A 25,356-nucleotide genomic window follows, 5' to 3' on the forward strand; every position below is an offset into this window, starting at 1 on the left:
TACAAGAATGAGCTTAACGTCCCTGATAATCACAATGAGGTGGTCACTGACCTCGAGCCAGACATCCTAGAATGTGAAGTGAAGTGGGCCTTAGAAAAGCTGAGCAACAACAAAGCTAGTGGAGGTGACAGTATTCCAGCTGAGCTATTAAAAATCTTAAAAGACGATGCAGTAAAAGTGCTACACTCAATTTGCCAGCAAATTTGGAAAACTCAACAGTGGCCACAGGATTGGAAAAGATCAGTTTACATTCCAATTCCAAAGAAAGGCAGTGCCAAAGAATGTTCAAACTATCGCACCATTGCACTCATTTCTCATGCTAGTAAAGTTATGCTTAAAATTCTACAAGCTAGACTCCAGCAGTATGTGGATCGAGAACTACCAGAAGTACAGGCAGGATTTCGAAGAGGCAGAGGAACTAGAGATCAAATTGCTAACATACGCTGGATCATGGAGAAAGCTAGAGAGTTCCAGAAAAACATCTACTTCTGCTTCATTGACTATGCTAAAGCCTTTGATTGTGTGGATCATAACAAACTCTGGCAAGTCCTTAAAGAGATGGGCATACCAGACCATCTTATTTGTCTCTTGAGAAATCTATATGCGGGCCAAGAAGCAACAGTGAGAACTGGACACGGAACCACTGAGTGGTTCAAAATTGGGAAAGGAGTCCGGCAAGGCTGTATACTGTCGCCTTGCCTATTTAACTTATATGCAGAGCACATCATGAGAAAGGCAGGGCTAGATGAATCAAAAGTTGGAATTAAGATTGCCGGAAGAAACATCAACAACCTAAGATATGCAGATGATACCACTCTAATGGCAGAAAGTGAAGAGGAACTAAAGAGCCTCTTGTTGCGGGTGAAGAAGGAGAGTGCAAAAGTTGGGTTGAAACTAAACATTAAGAAAACCAAGATCATGGCATCTGGCCCTCTCAATTCCTGGCAAATAGATGGGGAAGAAATGGAGGTAGTGACAGATTTTATTTTCCTGGGCTCCAAGATCACTGCAGATGGGGACTGTAGCCAAGAAATTAAAAGACGCTTGCTCCTTGGGAGGAAAGCCATGGCAAATCTAGACAGCACACTAAAAAGCAGAGACATCACCCTGTCAACAAAAGTGCGTATAGTCAAGGCTATGGTCTTCCCAGTTGCAATGTATGGCAGTGAAAGCTGGACCATAAGAAAGGCTGAGCGCCAAAGAATTGAAGCCTTTGAACTCTGGTGCTGGAGAAGACTCCTGCGAGTTCCTTGGACTGCAAGGCGATCAAACCGGTCAGTCCTAGAGGAGATCAATCCTGACTGCTCTTTAGAAGGCCAGATCCTGAAGCTAAAACTCAAATACTTTGGCCACCTAATGAGAAGGAAGGACTCACTGGAGAAGAGCCTAATGCTGGGAAAGATTGAGGGCAATAGAAGAAGGGGACGACAGAGAATGAGGTGGCTGGATGGAGTCACTGAAGCAGTAGGCGTGAGCCTAGATGGACTCCAGAAGATGGTAGAGGACAGGAAGGCCTGGAGGAACGTTGTCCATAGGGTCGCGATGGGTCGGACACGACTTCGCAGCTAACAACAACAACAACAACAACTGCACTGAAGTCGATCCATCTCAAAGTACATGATAGGCTTTGCATTTTACTCTTGGGATTATTCTGATTTCTTTGTGTCACTTTGGTCTGAAATTCCATTAGGTAGTTAATAGATCTTACCTATGAAAATGCAGCTTTATAAGCTTAGTTCTATTAGGGGCAAGACCTGGCTCAAAAACAGTAACTGTGAGAGGGACCTTGGCGTCCTAGTGGACGATCACTTGACTATGAGCCAGCAGTGTGCAGCAGCAACCAAAAAAGCTAACGCAATCCTGAGTTGTATAAAGAGAGGCATAGAATCAAGATCACACGAAGTATTAGTACGACTTTATAAAACCCTAGTAAGACCACACCTAGAGTACTACAGCCAATTTTGGTCACCATACCACAAAAAAGATGTTGAGAGTTTGGGAAAAAAATCAAAGAGGAGCAACTAAGATGATCAAAGCCATGGAGACTAAAACATACGAAGAACGGATGCAGGACTTGGGTTTGGCTAGTCTAAAGAAAAGAAGAAATAGGGGAGATATGATAGTATTCCAGTGTTTGAGAGGCTGCCACAAAGAAGAGGGGGGGTCACATTATTCACCAAAGCACCAGAGGGAAGGATGAGAAACAATGGTTGGAAACTGATCAGGGAGAAAAGCAACCTGGAATTAAGGAGAAACTTCCTGACAGTGAGGACAATTAACTAGTGGAACAACTTGCCTCCAGAAATCGTGGGCGCTCCATCATGGGAGATTTTTAAAAGGAGACCAGGCAGTCACTTGTCTGAGATGGTATAGGTTCTGCTTGAGCAGGGGGCTGGACTAGAAGACCTCCAAAGTCCCTTCCACCTCTACTGTACTCTACCTATTAGTCTAAAAGACTTTATTGTGCTGCAAAATTGCAGCAATAATTGTAATAATTTCTTTTTTAGATTATTTTTTATCATGACTATTGTTTTTATAAATATGTAAAGAACTCTAGGCAAGGGGAGAGTTAACAGCATCGGATAAATGGTGTATGGCCACATTGTTTTAAACCAAAATAATCTTTTCAGTATTATACCAAGCTTCTATAATAAATGCAATAGGCTATTTAATAAATAAAGAGACTTGAAATCTGAACCTGATGAGTCAGCTTTTATGGCATAACGATCCTTTTAAATCCATTTAGCATGCCATTAAGAATTGACTATAATTCATAGATGATACTATGTGCCTTTAGAATTACATTATATTAATTACAGACTTTTTGAATTGTGCTGGAAGGATTATAATCAGATTTGTATATATTACCATCAATTAGCAGTGCTAATTTTAGACACTTACTAGGGTCAAAGCTTTTTGAGGAAATTGTAAACAAAAATAATGGGTAATCTCTTGCAGTTAGGGTAGGTTTATTTCCTATAAACAAGATTTTTTTTAACTCTCAGATGGCAGATAACTACCCAACTGTGGCTATACAGTTGTATTGTTAACAGTATGGAAGGATGTGGTTGCCATTACTTAGCCTGGCAGAAGGATGCCACCTTCTGGGGAGTCAGCTTAACGTTTTGCAAGGGTGGTTTGGTTCACTGATTTTAAAATGTGGGAAACGGCTTACAAAAAAAAGCACAGCAAAATATCCCGAAGAATAGGTTAAATAAAGCCTTTTTTTCAGATTTGTTCTCCTTTTAACCATGTTAACAGTTTCTAAAAATATCCTTTCATTTCCACAAATTTCTTTTGTGCTAAAATATAAACAATGTAATATATCTTTAAAATATTTGTATGGATCAAGATTATCAATATATTCACATATGTTCTCAAATTGTCTCTATTTCAGTGGCTTTTGTCTGTCGGTATTTGTTGATGTCCTATTTCTTCTAATTGAAAGGAGAGAGAGAGAAAAAAACGGGGGTGGGGGAACCACCCAGAATCATGGAGAATCATTTGGGTGATATATAAATTTACTTTAAAAAATAAAATAAAATTGGAGATAAAATCAGGAGGAGGAATGAAATCTGGAGCTGGGAGAAGCAGCACCAAGCAAACTAATGGCCCCTCTAAGGATGATCATCTGAGAATAACCAGCTCAGAGATTCACAGCCAAGATTCACTTGGCCCATTTGGAATTTTAAATGGACTGTCACCAAATGGCCACCTTGGTATGGACTTGCCCTTTTCCAGCAAAGGTTATCCTTGTATGCCAATCATAAGAGAAAATGTTAAGGTTTCTCCCTGCTGTTCTATAGCTTTCTAGCGTGTTTCTTACTAGCACTGATTCTCTCTGCCCCTCCCCTTTTTTCCTAGGCAGATGAGAACAGTTCCAAGCAAAGCATTAGATGACAGCCATCCGTCATTGTTATTTTCTAAAAATGCCTATGGCCATCTGAGATCTAGAATTATTTGAATTAAAGGTGATATTAGAGATTGCTGCTTTTTTTTCTCCCATCACTTCCCCTTTTTGTGATTCAAAATATTCAGACGTTAAAATCAAGTAACAAAAGAAGTCTTAGCAGGTGCCAAGACCTATCTATTTACAGCTTAGCATTTGCAATTGTGGCTTGTTTAGTCCTTGTTTAGTAAAGTATGGCTCTATTCACAATTCAGCATCTAGGTTTTAAACTGAACAAAATAGTCCGGTTTATTCTCTTTTATCAGTCATTTGAGAGAGGAACGCCCTGCTTGTGATCTAAACTCAAATAATAGTTATATGTATACACATACACTAAAAAAAAAGATAACCTAATCCATGGTTAGTGAGGCATGGAAAGTAATGTATTCACTTGCAATAGGAGGCTAATTTATTGATCACACAGTGATTAAGTGAGATGTCCTAGGACTAGTCTGAAGTTTCTTGTTGCATAGAAGAGTACAGGTGATTGATAGATGTGTATTCTTGCTATCATTCAGCTCTGTGCTTTAGAATATTTGACTGCTTTTCATGGAAAATTCTTTAGAATGTATAACAATAGCCCTTAGAGTTATATACTGCTTCACAGTGCTTTACAGCCCTCTCTAAGCAGTTTTCAGAGTCGGCATATTGCCCCTAACAATCTGGGTCCTCGTTTTACTGACCTCAGAATGATGGAAGGCTGAGTCAACCTTGAGCAAATAAGAATTAAACTGCCAAACTGCACTCAGCAGAAGTAGCCCACAGTACTGCATTCTAACCACTGCACCACCACGGCTCATAATGATTCCTCCAAAGCATTTTATTATCTTGATGTACAATTTTCTAAACTCTATACAGCGTATGTTTTGCTCTTTTTTTTAAGCCAGTGATTGTTAATTGGTTTGTTCTTTACCTTACAGGATGAACTTAATGAAGTTGTTGATGTTAAAAATCCAGACATAACACCTGCATCTGAACGCAGAGAAAAACGGCTTGCAGCAGAAGCTGCTAAATTTGATCCTGATCATTACCTGTATGTTTATCCCTGCTTATGTATTCTGGTAATAAGTAGTTTAGGATCATTGTACTGTGCGATTAGATTTAAATCCTCCCTATCCATGAAATAAATTAAAATTAATACAAGTAAGTAGTATCTACCATTCTTTATTCTATAATCCACAGAGCAGGCAATTTACATATTCTTGTAAATAATAAAACAAATATAAATGACATGGACATAATTAATCAGTACAGGTAGCCCTCAACATATAACAGTATGTTTAGTGACCATTTAAAGTTACAACAGCACTGAAAAAAGTGACTTTTTTATACTTAGAACCGTGGCAGCATCCCCATGGTCATGTGATCAAAATTCAGATGTTGGGCAATTGACTTATATTTATGATGGTTACAGTGTCCGTGTGGTGGTAGTTATGTGATCAGCTTTGGTGACCTTCTGACTAGCAAAGTCAATGGGGAAGCAAGATTCACTTAACAACTGTGTTACTAACTTAACAACTGCAGTGATTCCCTTAACACAGCGGTTCCCAACTTTTTCTATACCCCGCACCCCTAGAACGCTTCTGATATATTCTCGCACCCCTTACAAAAGTTCAAAATGAATTATGCGTATACACTATAATGTTGACACTTCTAAACCCATGTTTTTGCACCCTCTGAAATATTGTCTCGCACCCCCGGTTGGGAACCCCTGCCTTAACAACTGTGGCAAGAAAGGCTGTGAAATGGGGCAAAACTCACTTAACTGCCTTGATTAGCAACAGAAATTTGTGGTCACAAGTCAAGGATCCCCTGTACTCCTCACCTAATATTTTGTAGTGCATCTTTTCAAAAAATTAATGACAATCAAATGTTTTCTGTACTCTGGATAAGACACCTATACTTATCAGGTGGAACAGTTTGTCCCACTCTTCTTGAACAAACTGCTCCAGTTGTTTCTTTCTCCCAACTGTGATACTCAGCTCTTTCCATAGGTGTTCTATTGGGTTTAGATCAGGATTCATACATAGCAAGCCACTTCAGAACAGTCCAAATGTTTGCTTTTCAGTGATTCTTGGGTTTTCTTAGATAAAGTTTCAGGTCACTATCCTTCTGGGGGACCTATGACTTGCTACTAAGTCAGAGCTTTCTAACAGTGGGGATTATATTTCACTCTTGAAGAATCTTTTGATTTCATTCTGCCCTCCATAGATTGAAGTGCCAGAGGCATAAAAGCAACCCGTGACATTATGAAGCTCCCTCCATGTTTGACAGTAGGGATGGCATTCTTTTCTTTAAGAACATCATTTTTTTTGTGTCTGTCTTTCAAAAGAGGGTTTTCCACCATGGAGGCTACTTTCAGTAAATTGTGACAGATTGTGTAACTTGATATTGTTGTAACTTGATCGTAGAGGTCAGTGTAAGGACCCACTTCAGTCTACATCTTAAGAAAACAGAACTCTTGGAAGCGGTTTCTTCCAACAGGAATCATTTATTAAGAAAAATTGATAGTAGGCGTGCTAGACAGGATCTGTGGAATTCCCTCCACCATTCAATGTTTTATAGTGTTCTCAAGCAGCCCCCCCCCCCCACTCGCAGTTCTTCCAGGCAATTCAAATTGGCAGATTTCTAGGTGTTACTTCAGGAAAGATAACATCCATCCGTCTCCATCAGCACGATCATTCATCTTCTTATTGCCCAGATTCCAAGTGTTGCCTCTTTTCCCCCTCCCCTTTTCCCTGGCTGTCGGTAAAGAGCAGATCTTCAGAGAGGCATAGGATGAAAGGCAAATGGCCACAATGTTTGGTTAATAGACCGGAAGTGAATCAACAAAAGGTTACTTTGTATTGTATCCAGGAACTGAAAGTAATAAAAACCCCATGCATACCCCCTCCCGTTTTTTTGGTATGACAGAATGCAGGAGATAGTAAGGATTAGTTTGTAATTTAGAGAAGATAGATAGAAATAAAATATAACTGGATTCTGACAGTCAGCCAGAATCTGTTCTGAAGTTTTCCTTGATTCTTTCTCCACTATTCAAAGTATCCTCATCAGTCTGGAATCAGTTTTCGTCTTGCGGCCTTACCCAAAGGAGTTGGCTACAGTCCTATGGACTTTAAATTTCTTGATAATATTAGCAAACCTGGTCACTCTTTGGAAATAGGTATCCGGTGTCATAGAGGTCAATACTACTTTTATTGGAAAGATATAATAAAAGAATCTTCCAAGTCTAAATGTGCTTTCCTCCTTCCATCCCTTTATCTTCAGGAGAACTAAGGAGGGTCTTGTCCAAGGCATTTATTCAATTTATATCCCTGCCCTGGGCTTAGTTCTCTTTCATCTGACTATTCTCATGGTAGAAACTCTTCCTCCTGTCCCTTAAGGCCATTTCCTGTGCTGTCTACATTGGTTTTGTACCCTTTGCCTTTACCTTGCTTGGCTACTACTTTCTTCCTTTCCTCTTCAGACAACTCTGCTTTTCTTTCTCTTCTCCACATTCACTATGCCGCAGACAATGGCAGATTCATTTTCCTTCATTCAAATAGGCTGACTGATTATGCAATTCAAGGCACCAGTGATGCTAATAAAGATCCAGCTTGAGAGCTCACTAAAATCCAATTGTGTTTTTTTAACTTCCAAGGTGTACCAATAATCATGTCCATGCTATTTTCATTTGTTTAATTATTTACATGAGCATGTAAATACATCAAAAGCAAAGTGCCTGCTCTATGGAATAAAGAGTGGTGAATATCATTTATTTGTATCCATTTCAACCTATTTCTGCAAAATTCAATATCTAGGAAGAGAGCTGCTTTGCCATTGCCCCCACTCTGTGGAATATTCTTCCCCCTGAGGTGAGGCAGCCCCCCCACCTTTTCTGGCCTGCCACAAGGAGTTAAAGAATGGCTTTGCTGCCTTGCATGTGGAATCCAGAGGAGCACATAGCCATGGGGCTGGATAGTCCCCTGCAAACCCTCCCTTTACCTTTTAACTAATTTTCATAGTGCTTAATCACTCTTTCCTCATTCTATTTTTTTAACTTTTATATATACTTTTTATGAGTGAAGGCAAACATATGTGTCCTAGGATAACGTTGCAGGATCCAATCTGGGATAAAAATATACTGTATTATATTTTTAACATTTTATTGTATACCACCCAATGTCCCTCTTTGAGGAAGATAAGGGTTCAAAATTGTGAAAAATAAACAAAAAAATGGGATTCTTTGGGAGAAAGTGGAGGGGTACCAGTCTTTTGGCCATGTCTGTATCTTGAGGTTCTAAATTAAATGGTTGGGGCAGGGAGGCCCAACCCTGGTCCAATAAAAAGGTGCTAAACAAAATCCCACTAGTTCTCATTTGCAACTTTGAAGACATATAATCCATTTTAAGAATTAACTGAGGAAAAAATGAAAAAAAAATAACATTTTCCCCAGTAAATTTAATTAAAAATTAAAATTAATGAAATAATTACAACAGGATCTACCTTAGCTTGATCAAAAGCTACAGGACTGATTAACATTTTTACTTTATCCCCCTTATCTATGATGAAGTAACCCTGCTTGATTAGCATGGATTGATTTAGTTAGATGTTTGTGTTGCTACAGTCATGAGTTACCAGTATAATAAGCTTCCTTGAAATTGCTCAAGTTCCAAATACTGACTAAAAACCTCAGGTGGGCCAGTAACATGTTTTGGAGAGTAAGAAAGGCATATGGCTGTGGACTAGCACTTTGCTTGGAAGCTTTCCAGACTACTTAATTTTATTTTATTTTTAAAATCTCCATTGCAGATGCAGCACTTCGTAACCCTGGAAAAAGCATAGATTTTCATTAACTTTTCAAGAGACTAAAACGATATAGTGTTTATAAAACACGTACCCTGTAATAGATCACATGAATTTCAGTTAAAAAGAAGAAGTACAACAGGAGATTTCAGAGACCTTGGTATGTGAGAGTGAGGCTACATGAATGTGAATTTTTGTATGTAGACACATGTGTTTCCCAATATAACCTGTCTGCTGCTATTCTTTAATCTTCAGTGGCTGCTTTCTCAAAATGGATTGTTCAAAATAAAACTAATTCTAATTTTTATAGATCATGAACAAATATTGGAAGACTAATATGCTTATATTGAAGTATACCAATTCAGCTATCCTATTACGTGTACCAAAATTATGAGTATTTTAAACAGTTATTAATCTCTCTCATACTTAGGTTGATACCCTGAAATCTCCGTTTGTATTGAAGTTGTACTCTTTAAGAGTTTAAAGCTGATGTAGGTGGCTGAGATGCCTATAAGATAGGATTACTGTGACTACATATGTACATTCCTAATATCAAATTCATGAATTGTATAATTCATAAGTTTTTCTGTCTTTCCAGAGCTGATTTTTTTGAAGATGAAGCTATTCACCATCTGTTGAACTATAAGCCCTGGTGGGTTAACGCCTACGAGTTGATGATGAATGCTCAAGAAAGCACTTCATGGAGTAAGTGCAATCAGTCCTCACTTGCTAGGATTGTACTTCTACAGCTTATATAAATCCCTCTTGTCTGTGCTACTTGACATAATAGGTCTCCCACTGTTGTAAAAGGAACTCTCTCTACAACTCAGTTGTTGTTTTTTCTAAGGACTGGAGATTTACTTGACAATATTTGAGCTTTTCTGATACTTATATATCGGTAATGGATGGATAACCTATGGCACAGGTGTCAAACTCAATTGTGTCATGCGACGTATCATTATATATATATATATATATATATATATATATATATATATATATATATATATATATATATATATATATATATATATATATATATATTTGCCTTTGCTGAGCTGGGGTGGACGTGGCCTGCATGTGACACATCTGGCCCACAAGCCGCCAGTTTGACACCCTGGTCTATGGACTGTATGCATGCCCTGTTCCTTCCTCCCCATATTTTCTGATTCCAAGCATCCTTTGATCACATAGATGATTTTTGGTAGTGAAATGGGTAAATTTTGGCCCTATCCTTGGGGTGGGGGGTGTTTCCCTTCAAAATTAAAGGATCAGCGTAGCCTAATCAACAAAGCTATGGTTATGTTTTTTCTGTGAATTCTCCAGAAGGTTGAGAAGCAAGGCTGTGGCCCTGATATACCAAATATCACCCATTCTTGGTCTTTAAAAATTAAGAAAATGATCTACAGCCAGCAGTATGCTGCAACTGCCAAAAAAGCCAACACAGTTCTAGGCTGCATTAACAAAGGGATAGAATCAAGATCACATGAAGCATTAATACCACTTTATAATGTGGTAAGGCCACACTTGGAATACTGCATCCAGTTTAGTCACCAAGATGTAAAAAAAGATATTGAGACTCTAGAAAGAGTGCAGAGAAGAGCAAAAAGATGATCAGGGAACTGGAAGCTAAAACATATAAAGAATGATTGCTGGAATTGAGTATGTCTAGTTTAATGAAGAGAAGGACAAGGGGTGACATGATAGGAGTGCTCCAATATCTCAGGGATTGTCACAAAGAAGAGGGAGTCAAGCTATTCTCCAAAGCACCTGAGGGCAGGGCAAGAAGCAGTGGATGGAAATTAATCAAGGAGAGAAGCAAGCTACAGTAAAAGACTTAAGAAGAAATTTCCTGACAGTTAGAACAATTAATCAATGAAACAATTTGCCTCCAAAAGTTGTGAATGCTCTAGCACTGGAAATTTTTAAGAAGAGATTTGTCTGAAATGGTATAGGGTTTCCTGCCTGAGCCGATAGTTGGACTGGAAGACCTCCAAGGTCCCTTCCAACGCTGTTATTCTATTCTACACTATGAATCTTCTACTATTTTCCTTGAATCCCCCTCTCCCCTCATTTTTCTCTTCCCCATTATCACAAAAAAAGCCCCACTAATTGTCTCACCAATTCAAAATAGTTTTCTAGATTTGGAGTAGATCCAGCAATAGATTCACTCCAAAGGATGTTACTAGCTGGATTTAGTTATGTTTGATCAAAGTAGAGGCACCTTCAAATTGCAAAGGGGTGGGGGGTAGGAGACGAACAGCTCAGGACTAAACATTTGCATCAATGTCACCAGTGTAAAATGACAGTGGATCAGAACAAATACAGAAAGCAGTTGTATCTAATAGATTTGGGTAAAATCTACTATTCCATTCCTGCTCTGGACCCCATCTGCCCAGTTGTGGGGGACTGATAAGACAGTTTTCTGGAGTTCCAAGGCTATTCGGCTCATACAACCCTTTTTCATCCAGAACATCGTGTTTCAACAAATAACTGCTGGTTCAGAGGATTGATAATCCAGGAAACCAATGGACCACTCCTGCAACAGCAGGGTCCAGAAGAGAAATGTTGCATTGAAGTGTGCATCCTTAATATCTATGCTTGAGTTTAACAAAGTGAGAATACACCATTTCAGAAATTCAACTCATGACATTTTCAAAAATTTTGAGCCCTCATTTCCTTTGAATATCCTCCTGAGGAGACAGAAGACATTAAAGATCATTTTACATATTTATGAACCTATAGTGAAAAATAAGTTTCCAAGTTAAAGCTGCCTTTTGTTATATGTTCCACTTATAGAGCAGAATTGTGGCAAGGGGCTTTTTGTTATGTTTAAGTTCCTGACAGATCTATTTCTTCTCCTAGCTTATGGCCTACTAGCTGAAAATTAATTGTAGTGAATGGCAGTGTTAAGGAGTGACGTAATCTACCTTTTTGCAAGTTTTTTAAAATTATCCAACTTTATTAATCACAAGGGGAGGAATAACAAAAGCACAAATATCATTTTCAATACCATATGTTTCAAACACTATCAAGGTAGGTGCTCTAAATTAATAATATTTACAAACACAGTATGGGATAAATATTTTTTCAGGAAAAGCAAAAAAGATTGTTTTCTATAATTATGTAAAACAACTCAAGGAACTTTAAGCAAATTGCTTGAAAAAACTGTTTTTGTTTTTGTTTTGCAGAAAGAGTTGAACAATTGAAATTGGAATTTATTTATTTATTTATTAATGGGACTTATATCCCGCCCTATCTCCCGAAGGACTCAGGGCGGCTAACAACAATAACATATAATAAGTACAGGAATTCCTTTTAGATTCTGCCAGAAATCTTACATTGAGAATTCTTTTAAAAAGTACAAGTGAACATAATTTAAGAGCAAGCCATTGTCATTTTTGTTCATCATTAGTATTAAAAAATCTAAAACATGCAGGGATAATTGCAGTTGTATATGTTAATTTGCCTATTCAGAAGTTTAAAATCTCTGGACTGCCTAATTTAGTGCTTTGAGCAAAGTTGGCAGTTTGGCTTTTGGATCCTCTGAAGCAGTGCTAGAGAGAAGTTCCCTGAGGATGGGGCTTCAGCATGAGTTTGAAAGCTCGGAATACAAAACCACTAGTCCCAGTGACTGACCCAGATTGGATCCTGCAAACTAACTGCAGATTATAAATGGGCAGATTCCTAATGGATTTTCATATGCTATTGCTACATCTGGTCCAGAATTATCTTTTAAATGAAAACCATGTTTCCTATGAAAAATATTGGGTAATTACATTTTTTTTTAAGTTTCTGGACTTATGCTATGTTGTCATTTGTTTAACAATTGTTTGAATAAATTTCACTTGCCTAGCTTTGCACAACACATTAAGTCATAAACTATAACGTGCCAACTACAAGAACAGGCTTCAGGCATCATTCCAAGCTAAGCCCAAACAAATCACAAATTGTAATAACAATAGTGTGTTATATGACCTTAGCCAGTATGAGGTAGTTATTGCAGATGCTTAGCTATCCCACATTGTAAACATTTATGGCATGAAAACACTAGACTGCTTTTAAATTGAATTATTTATCTTTTTTAAGGAACTTTGTTTTCTTTTTAAAATGTATTTTTTTAAAAAAAAATATCAGTTTTTTATGATAGTTCTGAAAGACCCTTCCCTTTTTTAAGCTGCTTTGGGTTCCTTTGGGAGGAGAAGTGAATAAATCTATTAACTATTATTTCTGAATGAGAAAGAATAATTGGGCAGCTGCTGAGAAAGTTAAGCATTTTATCCTGATCTTTAGATAAGAATAGTTATAGAATTTAGAGAACATGTTCATCAATGCCATCTTTGTGAATTGAAAGTATGGATAATATATTTTAGAGTAGCTACGTGTACTGTTCCTTAAAGTAACAATCCTATTTTCAGTTTCCTTTACAGAAGATGAGAAAGAGCAGCTAAGAAAATTCACTAATAGGACATTCCTGCTTGATAAAAGAACCAGCCAACAAGTCTATCTGAGCTTAATTGATATACTTTTAGCATATTGCTATGAGGTCTGTGCCACTGAAGGAGAAAATAATGTGAGTTAGTCTTTTTTTCTCTTCACAGTATGGCATTTTAGTTAAGTGGCTCCATCATGAAAACTAGAGAGAGCTACTCTGTAATTTGGGAGGCTTAGTTCTTAAACTAGACTTTGTTCTTTGCTGAAGCACAGAACTTCAGGGTATTATCACAAGGTAGCTTGCCGTGCAAAGTAATGGAAATGAATAGGAGATTTAATCTTGGTCTGACGGGTATGCTGAACTAAGTTCAGCAGAAGAGAAAATGGAGGGGGGATGTGGAGAGAAAATTGTGCTGGAATGTGTGTTTGAAAAACCTAGACATGTTTTAGGAACAGCAGTTGATTGCATTCATATAAATAAACTGGGACTTTCATCTTGAATGGAACAAGCAGGCCAGGCCAAGAATACTACAGGTAGTCCTCAACTTACGATCACAATTGACAGTTGTTAAGTAAGTTGATTTACTTTGCTTGTTGGAAGCAGGCCGAGAAGGTTACAAATGGTGTTCACATGACTCCGGGACAGTGCAGCTGTCATAAATACATGCCAGTTGCCAATGCCCTAATTTTGATCACGTGACCATGGGGATGCTGCAATAAGTTTGAAAAATAGTCATAATTCACTTTTTCCAGTGCCGTTGTAACTTCAAACAGACATTAAAAGAATGGTTGTAAGTTGAGGACTACCTGTATTAGATCCATTCAGTATGGAGTTCCAAGTTCAGAGTATGTACAAGATAAGTAAAAATGAAAGGAGATTAGAAATGAGAATTAGGAATGTGTAGCAACATTGCCTCAAGGGAATGATACCATAAATGTATTACAGCTTTAGTGGTATAAGGATATTTTCCTCCCTACTTTTAGTTCAATAAGCAGAACAAAGCACAAGAGAACCAGTTTGGTCTAACCCATGGGTAGGCAACCTCGGCTCTTTTATGACTCATGGACTTCAACTCCCAGAATTCCTGAGTCAGCTATGCTATGGGAGTTGAAGTCCATGAGTCATAAAAGAGCTGAGGTTGCCTACCCCTGGTCTAACCTGATGTTAAAGCACAGGTTGGAAGCCAGGAGACTGAGTTGTAGTCCTTCTTGGGCACAAAGCAAGATGGTAACCTTGGGCTGGGCACTCTGTCTCTGATGTAGGAAACAAGCAGTGGCAAACCACTTCCAAAACAACTTGCCAAGTAAACTGCAGGAACTTGTCCAGGAAGATGCCAGGAGATTAAAAACTTAGCGTCCCCCACCCACAAAGCATAACTGTTTTCCATTTTATGTTATAATGCAAAGGTAGACATGGAGCATATAAGCCAGATATCCCATTTCCAAACCCTACAAACTCATTCTCCCTATGTGTGGAGTAGTTTTTCCAACTTCTAAGGTAAGGTGCTCAAGATTTCCCTTAGTATCTATTAAAGAAATAGATCCTTGAGGAAGGATCTATTTCTTCCCCATCAGGTTGATTTTTTCCCCTCTATTTGGAGAAAAATGGTTTAGAGTACTCATTTTTACCTTTGATCACCTCCCCCAAATGTTCAACTCTACCAACTTTCCAGTTCCCAGACACAAAAAATAAAATGTAATCATGGGCTTCCAAAATTTCTTTATCCCAGAGTTAGAGTATCCACTTTTCTACCATAGATATATAAATGCTTACTCCAGCTCCTTATTGTACATGGTGGTTTCCATAGCTTCTACTATTTACTCTACATTTTTAATAATGCTAAAAACATCTTTAATTCTATGACATTTTATTCAATAATCAAATAAAAAGAATGTTTTAGGATAAATATGGAAGATAAGAAAAGGATTGGTGTTGAACTTTTAACATTTTTAAAAATTCTTCTCAAAGGATATGCAATCACATTGCTAAAGTAACTTAGGAATGTCTGACATTCCTCTATTTTCTAATTATTTATTTAAAAAAACTTGTCCTGTAAAGTTCTCTTCAAACATTTTGGCCTGAGCCAATTTTCTTTCGTCAGCAGAAAGCTAAAAAGCTCAAAGAATGTAGGAGATGATTCAAAATTATGTTCATTATAGCTCCACTTTATTTTAGCAATAACCATATTCTCAGGATTGGCATAAATCAACATAATGTTATATTTTCTTAAGCCCTGTTTATAGAATTATGTTATAACTGACTTTTCTATATCCTTCTCTTGAAGGTTGAATCACCATGGAACATACGAAAATTGAGCTCAACTTTATGCTGGTTGGAAGTAAGATAATTATATAAAGTTTCTAAAGAAAATACACTTTAGATATATGTGTAGAAATGTAGAAATTTCTTAAGCATGTTGTTAAATTCTGAAATTTTACGGGTCATTTTTTTAACTTTAATCTTAACCAATACTGAAATAAACATTTTTTAAAAAAATCTCTTATAACCACTTTTTTAAATGCAGAGTTTTACTACCATTTCCGAAGTCCTTATATCCTTTGGAAGAAGAGTTCTATGCTATCCACTTTACAGACACTTCAGTTTAGTGATACGAGCCTTGAATGATACTATAATGATACTGAAATTAGGTAAGATAATACATTTTTATTAAATGGTTTGACTTGAAAATTACCTCCATATTTTAGATACTTCAGAGATAGGGCATTTGAAAGAATATTTTTAGACGATATTTGTATTCACATTAGTGAAAAAGATTGGCCTTGGGGAAATTAAATTATATTGCTAAATAAGTGGACCACAAGGGTAGCAGGAGAAACTATTTCTATCAGGTTTATCCAGCATTTAGAATTTTGTGAAGAGTAGACATCTGTCAAATGTGTCTGTGTATATAATACAGGTTGAGATATGAAACCAGTTGCAATTCCCTGTTTATTTGACAAATTCAAATGTGGGCCTGATAAGAATAGATCTAGATATAGTAGGTATAGTACAGGGGTGTCAAACTGCCGGCCCACGGGCCAGATGCCTCATAGGAAAACCATGCCCACCCCATTGCTGACAATGGCAAAAAAGTCGCGATACGTCGCGACACATCACATGACGTTGTGAGTTTGACACCCCTGGTATAGTAGTTTCACAAAAAGTAACACATGCTAGTTGGGATGTTTTAAGCAAAGAGAAACAGTTATTGCCAATAGTATAGAAGAAAGTTCAAATATTTATATTAATTACTTTGTCTGCAGGTGACCCATACAATTAACTGTTCATCTTCAAGGTGTTGGTGATGACCTATAAAGCCCTAAATGGCGTGGGTCCGGGATATCTGAGGGAACACCTGCTGCCGGCATCAAGTTCCCTTCGTCCTGTGCACTCCCACAGGGAGGGCCTTCTCAGGGTGCCGCCGGCAAAAGACTGCCGGCGGGTAACACCCAGGGGGAGGGCCTTCTCTGTGGGTGCGCCTGCCCTTTGGAACCAGTTACCCGTAGAGCTCAGGACTGCCCCTGATCTTCGTTCGTTCCGCCGGGACCTGAAGACCTGGCTCTTTGAGCTTTCCGGCCAGGACTGAGGATTTTAATTTTAACTTATTGTAATTGGGTTTTAATTGGAGCTATAGGCGTTTTAGGGACGCGGTGGCTCAGTGGGTTAGGACGCTGAGCCTGTCGATCAGAAGGTCGGCAGTTTGGCGGGTCGAATCCCGAGTGCCGCGTAGCAGAGTGAGCGCCTGTTACTCGTCCCAGCTTCTGCCAACCTAGCAGTTCGAAAGCACATAAAAATGCAAGTAGAAAAATAGGGACCACTTCGGTGGGAAGGTAACAGCGTTCCGTGCGCCTTTGGCGTCCAGTCATGCCGGCCACATGACCACGGAGATGTCCTCGGACAAGCGCTGGCTCTTCGGCTTTGAAACGGAGATGAGCACCGGCCCCTAGAGTCGGAAACGACTAGCACGCATGTGCGGGGGAACCTTTACCTTTACCTTTACCTATAGGCGTTTTATATTTTACTCAAGGATAATTTAATTATTTTAATTGTTATTAACTTTTTGTATTTGTAGTGTTATTTTAATTACCTTGTGAACCACCCTGAGTCCCATGGGAGAAGGGCGGTATATAAGTTCAATAAATAAATAATAAATAAATAATTATCTGGGTTGACAAGGAATTTCATATAAGACAGTGACGATTCTAGCTGGTTGTCATTCAGCACTGATTGCAGAGCAAAAGTTGTCCTTCCCTTCACAGCTAGCATGTGAACCTGCAAAGAGGAATAGAGGTATATATCCTTCCCTCTGCTGGATCACTTATCAGAAGTGTTTTTGTTGTTGTTGTTGTTTTTCACCAGTAAAATGTCCTTTTGATAGACCAGACACAAAATAAAAGATTTTAAAATAAGTGACATTATCATTTGTATAGAAGGTTGCATGACTTAGACCCGGCATATTTGCAGGACCGTCTGCTGCCAGGAACGACTTCCCATCGCCCGGTGCGCTCACACAGGGAGGGCCTCCTCAGGGTGCCGTCGGCTGGCGACCCCCAGGGGGAGGGCCTTCTCTGTGGGAGCGCCTGCCCTGTGGAATCAGCTTCCCCTTGAGCTCCGGATGGCCCCGGATCTCCGGTCCTTTCGTCGCGACCTGAAAACATTTCTTTTCCATCAGGCTGACCTGAACTGATGATAGGGGTTTTTAAAAAAGAAAGTGTTTTTAATATTTTATCACTGGGGCTTGTTAGTTTAATCTTTTTTTTAACATTTGTATTATTGTGTTTTATTGTTGTTAGTCACCCTGAGTCCTTTGGGAGATAGGGCGGCATATAAGTCCCAATAATTAATTAATAAGAAAGAAAGAAAGAAAGAAAGAAAGAAAGAAAGAAAGAAAGAAAGAAAGAAAGAAAGAAAGAAAGAAAGAAAGAGAAAGAAAGAAAGAAAGAAAGAAAGAAAGAAAGAAAGAAAGAAAGAAAGAGAAAGAAAGCCTTGGTGGAGCAGTGGGCTAATGCCTCCTTAAGTAACACCAGCTGCCTGCAATTAGTGCAGGTTCGCATCCCACCAGGCTCAAGGTTGACTCAGCCTTCCATCCTTCCGAGGTAGGTAAAATGAGGACCCAGATTGTTGGGGGCAATAAGCTGACTTTGTAATAATGCCGCTTGGGGGGGCCCAAAAGCCCTAATAAGCAGGCATATACATAGAATGAAGGCTACTGCTAAGCTTGTAAGCCGCCCTGAGTCTTCGGAGAAGGGCGGGACATAAATGGAATTAAAATAAAATAAAAATATAAATAAATAAATAAATAAATAAATAAATAAATAAATAAACAAATAAATAAATAAATAAATAAATAAATAAAAAATGTATATTAAAGGATAATGTATCATTTTTATGATCAATTTCTCAAAATATGCCACTCAAAGCCTTTTTAAAATACCTGTAATAACCATCCAAGGAACAAAACTTTTGGTTGGATAGATTAGGTATAAAGCCAAACATCCCTGTATCCCCTGGAGTTGCCTAGTCTCTCTACTCATTAAAAATGTTTAGCCGTTTTAAAGTCAACATGAAACTTGTTTAATTTCTTTCCACATTGCCAGATGCTTTCATTTGGATGTCTCAGGTTACCTAGGAAACCATTGTAAGATGAAATGTGATTGGCTCAGTTGGATCTTTGTTCGTGTTATGAATGGAATTGAAATAACTTAGGCTGTTCTTAAGCAAATAGTTAACGGGAGTGAATGTTCAGCTTTTACATTTGGTATATGATTATGTTATGGATTTCAGAAGAGTTGAGGCAAATAATGAAACATTATTTGACAATATGTGTGAATATGAATTATTCTAGTAATAGGGGCTATCAAATATTATTTAAGATAAAAGTAAGTCACTTCGTATATCATTATTTAGTTCTGTTTTGCCAATATAAACCTGCCCGCCTTTATTTCCTATCTGAAGAAAAAGGCTCCTGACTTAGAACAAAAGAAATTAACAACAAAGCCAGCACAGATTTTTAAGGAAAATTGGGAGATTTGAAACTTGTTTTTCCCTTTCTCAGCAAAACTTTTTTTAAAGAACATTTTATTATTTTAATGTATATAAGTATACATTATTTTTGTCTTAAACGCAATGCTAGAGAATAATAGATAATGGACTTTCTATATAAAAATAAAAGGTGAGAATTTTGACTTGACCTGAACTTTGCAAGTTATGCAGTAATTTATATAGATTTATGTAGATTTATATCAATTTCAAATTAAATCCAGTCTGAACATCTGGCTGACTGTGTGACAAATCACAATATAACATAATTCAATTTTAAGAGATAAGAAGTGATTTTGCATGAAACTTTAATAGTTGAAAGCTTTAAAAAAAACTTGGTTCATACTTTCATATCATACAGGGATGCTGTCAGGTTGAGAGAGAATTACGTTGTGCCTGCAATTGGTCATGAAGTTTATGATTGTTCACTGCCCCAAAAATCTTAGCTGTGATTATCTTTCCTTTTTAGGTAAAAGTGCCATTTTGAAGTGTCTGCTAGATATTCACAAGATTTTTCGGGAGAATGATCCTGCATATATTCTCAATGACCTTTACATCACAGATTACTGCATTTGGATTCAAAAAGCTAAGTGAGTTGTAAATCTGTAGTTCTTTTTTATGATTGTGTTTTATTTTGTAGAAAAGTGGTAAAAAGTTCTGTTGAAAGTATACTTATTATATATATAAAACAGTGTGAAATTGCACCTGCCAATCCTTCAACTGGAGTTGGCCTTCATACACATTAAGTTCTTCCCAAGAACTTGGAATGTCATAATATATTGCCGTACTATATGGGCACATCCAAGTAGTGCAGCTTTTTGTAATTGACAGATGATTATAATTGGTCACAAAGTCAACCAGTTGTTTAGAGTGGAGTTAGCATTTTTATCTACTTACTGGCTTCTTCCCAAGGACCTGGGGTAGGCAGATGTTGTTGATGATAATGTTAAAGATACTGGCACAGGACATAATTCCAAGTAAAGTTTCCTTTTGCAGTTGACTGATTTTGGTGATTTTGTCAATGCTGATGTGTTCAAGGTGGTGCTCCAGTTGGTTTGGGATTGCACCAAGATGCCTATCACTATTTTACTTTGCTATCGTTTGCCAGTCGTTCTATTTCTATTTGGAGATCTATGTATGTTTTTTTATTTTTCCCAGTTTTTACTTCTATTGTGCTTTACTCAGGTACTGCAATATCCACTATCCAGACTTTTTTCTTTCTTATCAACAATTGTTAAGTGTTGTGTTTCAGATGCTTGTCTGTTTGAATTCTATGAGCACTTTAGGTTTTTCAATTTCTGTTAGTCTGTTTTGTGTTCCTACCAGTTTTTGCTTGCAGGCAAATGCTATTTCTTGCAGATTTTCCAATATGCCATGGTTGCTACTTTGTCATACTATTGTTTGTATTCATTATTTAAATTGTACATCACTCTGAGGGAGATGGGTAGTTAAGTGTGAAATATAAATTATTATATACACAAAAACATGAAATCACAGCTGCAAGTTCTTTAGCCATTCTTGGCTTTTATTCTACCTTTTTATACTTAATTCAAGGGGACAAACATTCCTAATACTCGTGCTTCTAATTTTATACACTGAACCTGGGATGCGGGCTAAACATTACTACGGTATACATTTATTCTTTCAATGCCTCTCAGGTCCTGATATTTCTAGAAGGCAAACATAAATATTATTTAATAACAATAACAACAACAAAAACAACAACAATAATAATTATAATAATAGATTTGGAAGGAATCTTGAAGGTCTTCTAGTACAACCCCATGCTCAGGCAGGAAACCCTATATATAAATGATAGGGCTCTCTTTTGTAGTTGATTCAAGAAATTGAAGGTAATATCCCCGTGTTCATACATTGGCTCAACTATGGTAGAAAATTATGCGGATTAATAGCAAGGTAGTCAAATAATCTGCTATACTAGAATATAACAGTGTTATCCTTTTCCTATTTACAGAAGAAGAACCTGTTTGGCTGAGTTATTAAGGCCCCAGGTTAGAAACCAGGAGACTATGAGTTCTCATCCTTAGGCATAAAAGCTGGCTAGGTGGTCTTGGCCGAATCACTCTGTCTCAGCCCAATTCATCTCACAGGGTTGTTGTGGGGAAATTAGGAACATGAAAGAGTATTAGATATATTTACTGCCTTCAGTTATTTATAAAAATAATAAAGATGGGATTAAAAATATCATTAAACACACATACACACACCCCAAATTTTTCTGTTTAGTAGATTTGTGGCTCATTACAATGTGTAAATTAGAAAGATGATTTAAATTTTAGTTATTAAACAGATAATGTCCTGCATTTAAACTATATTGGTTTGTTAAACAATTGAGTACCAATAGACTGCCTATGCAAATAAAGTTATGTTATGAAGCTACTGAGCCTCAGTACATTGAGGGAAAATAAATGACAGACTTTGAGAGATACTCATTATAAAAAAATTACAAACTCTTTTCTTGTGGAGTTTAAATTTTAGGCACAAATTCTACATTTTCTACCCTTCCAAGAATCCAGTCTAATTTCTATCAACATGTTTGCCATTCTTAACATCCTTATTGATGAAGAAGCACAGGAGTATGACGAGGCTGCTAGTATTCCTTAACTACTGCTTTTCTTGTCCTTGGTATCACTACAGTGTAATCAATGTTTGCCTTCGTTGGGAAACATTCTGCTATGCTTTCCTCTTGATTATATGTGAGAGTGTTAGAAACATGAGCTATTATTAAGGTATTTATTACATGCATTTGAGATATAATTGCATAAAGCACTTTATGCATAAGCACTTTAGCACAGTGGCCAAGTTTCCTTTCTCAGCCTTAGTTCGCTAGATATGTAGGGTACTTTAAAAGCTCTTGATATACTATCATCCCTGTGAGGTACGCCAAGACAGGAAACAGGCTGCTCAGGAATGATTGGAAGTTGTCTTTATTGATCTATGTGATAATAGAATCTTAAAAGACTGACTGATTTTCCTTCCCTCCCTGTCTCAAACCCTAGGGAATGGAAGGCAGTTAGTTTGAGTTTCTTTCTAATGCTTTCTCCTTTTGTTGAGTTTTGTAACTGTCTCTGTATAGCAAGTCTAAGGTCATCTTTGTGGCTTTCCAAATATAAGATTCACTTGCACAATAGTAAGTTGCCAACCCTGGGTTATGATCCCAGCTTCTTGGGAGAGCAACATGTCCACAAATTCTGGAGGGCCATTGATACTTGGCATCCATCAAGTATAATGCTCCATCTGATATCTTTAGAATAAAACAAACAGGAAGCTCCCGTGCCACAAATGGAAGTCAGTTTCAAATGCAGTCTTTATTCTCAAGAAAGTGTCAGCATGTGGAAATACTTGGTTTATCTTTTCTGAGGTAAAAAAAAACTAGGCAAGGTTAGTTAGTTCTAGGATGGGACACTAACGGAATTCCAGCATTAAATGCTAGATTAGAATGCTAGATTTTAAAAAATCTCAGAAGTCAGGTAACAAACCATTGAGGTATTTCTGCCAACAATACTACACTGATGTTTCCATGCAGTCACTGGGAATTAAATTCAACATGAGGTGCATCTTTACATTTTTATTTCCAATCATGTTTCCAAACTGCATGCCTAAGCTGCTCCCAAAAATAAAAATAAAAAATAGACTGAAGCCAATTGTTGTTATTGAAAGTGTGCCCAGAAATGCTTGGAAGAGGATAAAAGCAAGTTGAGATAAGGGAGCTACCTGAGAAAGGATAAGAAGGATCAACTTTTTTTCTGATAAATTGATATTTTTGGAAAATACCATGATATCCTGCAAAATCTTAATATTGATCCACTAGTTCAAACATTTAGGGAACCTATATTAAACCAAACACTGGTGAAGTTTCTTCTGTTGTCTGGAAGAACCTGCAGAATAAAGGTTTTATATCAGCCTATTAATTCCTGGTTAAGTTAAAATTTAAAGAACTCCAGTATATGAGTGAATGCAGCTATAGTAAACTGAGTATACTATGTACTTTTAGACAATAGAAATTAAAACTACTGTGTTTTTTTAAAAAAACAACAACCCTGTACTTTATTTTAAAAACATATAGAAGACCTCATCATATAAATCAACCAAGGTTTCTTGAAAATCATAAATAGTTCTAAATACTGGCTGAAATAGATTCAGAAAATAATTCAATAAACTTAATTCAGTCAACTACCACATGCTCAAGGAACATCCCTAGGAAGAAGACAGTTATCAGTGGCCTGTGAAGATTTAGATATTTTAGGTCTATTAGTCATTTTGTGGAAGTTCTTCCACTTCTTCAGAGAAGCATGAATCCTTGTAGATAATTTCATTGAGGGCCGCATCAGCATTGTGGTTGCCCTCAGGGGGCCGAGTGGGTATGGCCAGGGTGGGTGTGGCCTACTGGGTGGGCGTGGCTAGAGTGCATATGGCCTACTGGGTGGGCGTGGCCAGCTCTACATCGTTCGCATCAAGGGTGCCTATGGGGGCCTGGGCAGGAGTGGGACAGATCTGAGGGTCTCTGGCAGAAGGAGGGTCTCTGGGCCAGGGCCAAGGCCGTGGGGGCCGTTCCCTCACTGTTTCCAGGATGGCTTCGCGGGCCACATGAAACCACTTCGTGGGCCGGATCTGGCCCCCGGGCCTTGTGTTTGACATGTCTGTTGTAGATGAATCCATCTTTCTTGTGAAGGGAATTATCTTTCTAATAAGTGTTCTTTGCAGTCCCTGTTAGTGCCCTCAATTGAAAGAGGATTAAATTGAAAATATCTCACTTCGTTATTATCATCCAGCCCAATAGAATAATCCTGTCACTGCTCTATCAGGGTACGTGTGGTCATGGGTTCTCAAATTGTTCAATTAGTTGTAGACTGCCTATTTTGGTTAAAGTTTTGACTTTCCAGTTTTTCTTCCCTTATCTGTTGCCTTTCAAATGTGGTTGAAATGTTTTTCCTATATATTTTAGAACAGACATGTCAAACTCGCGACGTCATGTGACATCGCGAGATGTATCGGGACTACTTTGCCATTGCCGGCAATGGGATGGGCGTGGCTTCTGTTTGACGCGTCCGGCCCGCAGCCTGGCAGTTTGACACCCCTGTTTTAGATCATCATACTGAGGGAGATTACATTAGAGTGTCTAAAAAATGTTATTGCATAATGCTTATGCTAAAGTAAATAATTTGTAGAACTTTTATCTCAATAAGCTTACACAAGTAGGTAGTCTTTAACCAAAATGTAATTCTGCCTTAAGTAAATCATGTTTCAACCATTTATATGCATTTTTGAGGGGAAAATCTGAAAAGTTAAATGCCATAGAACCATATTATTGTAGGTATGGTATTTACCAGTCATAGTCTGGATCATTTCAGGTTGGCTATTATATGTCAGGGGTTCCCAACTCCCAATTCCATGGACCAGCACCAGTCAGCAGCCTGCCAGGAACCAGGCCACACAAGCAAGTGATGCCCCATCCCTGCAGGTGCGGGATCCAGGCAGCATGCACTACCACACTCCCCTGGCCCATGGAAAAACTGCCCTCACAGAACTGGCCCCTGGTGCCCAAAACATTGGGGGTTGCTGTTATACGTAATTTATTACAAGGCTAGTGGCTGCCTAATTTTGCCATCCCAAGCATTTGTTGTTTTGATTTCACTTGGCATATGGTAAAGATAAAGGTAAAGGTTCCCCCACACATGTGTGCTAGTTGTTTCCAACTCTAGGGGCCGGTGCTCATCTCCGTTTCAAAGCCAAAGAGCCAGCATTTGTCCAAGGACGTCTCCGTGGTCATGTGGCTGGCATGACTAGACACCAAAGGCACACGGAGCGCTGTTACCTTCCCATCGTAGTGGTCCCTATTTTTCTACTTGCATTTTTACGTGTTTTCGAACTGCTAGGTTGGCAGAAGCTGGGACGAGTAACAGGTGCTCACTCTGTTACGCGGCACTCGGGATTCGACCCGCCAAACTGCCGACCTTCTGATCGACAAGCTCAGTGTCCTAACCCACTGAGCCACCACGTCCCTTTGGGAAAAGGTAAAGGTAAAGGTTCCCCCGCACATGCGTGCTAGTCGTTTCCGGCTCTAGGGGCTAGTGCTCATCTCCGTTTCAAAGCCAAAGAGCCAGCGTCTGTCTGAGGACGTCTCCGT

At 38.2% G+C, this 25,356-nt stretch overlaps 1 protein-coding gene across 2 annotated transcripts in view; it reads left to right on the plus strand.

Annotated features, from left to right (window-relative positions):
* The window catches only part of SHQ1 (SHQ1, H/ACA ribonucleoprotein assembly factor), a 108,276-nt gene that overhangs the window by 18,251 nt on the left and 64,669 nt on the right, over positions 1–25,356 (plus strand). The window contains exons 6-12 of one of the 2 annotated variants that reach the window (XM_081321522.1): positions 4,870–4,982; positions 9,333–9,443; positions 11,715–11,770; positions 13,153–13,307; positions 15,454–15,507; positions 15,694–15,817; positions 19,678–19,798. In XM_081321522.1, the coding sequence (XP_081177648.1) occupies positions 4,870–4,982; positions 9,333–9,443; positions 11,715–11,770; positions 13,153–13,307; positions 15,454–15,507; positions 15,694–15,817; positions 19,678–19,798 (734 nt within the window). The remainder of the gene's footprint in view (positions 1–4,869; positions 4,983–9,332; positions 9,444–11,714; positions 11,771–13,152; positions 13,308–15,453; positions 15,508–15,693; positions 15,818–19,677; positions 19,799–25,356) is intronic. The other variant, XM_081321521.1, reaches the window with a different exon arrangement.

Source organism: Vipera berus (genome assembly GCF_964194415.1).
Source record: "Vipera berus genome assembly, chromosome: 2".
NCBI classification, from domain to species: Eukaryota; Metazoa; Chordata; class Lepidosauria; order Squamata; family Viperidae; genus Vipera; species Vipera berus.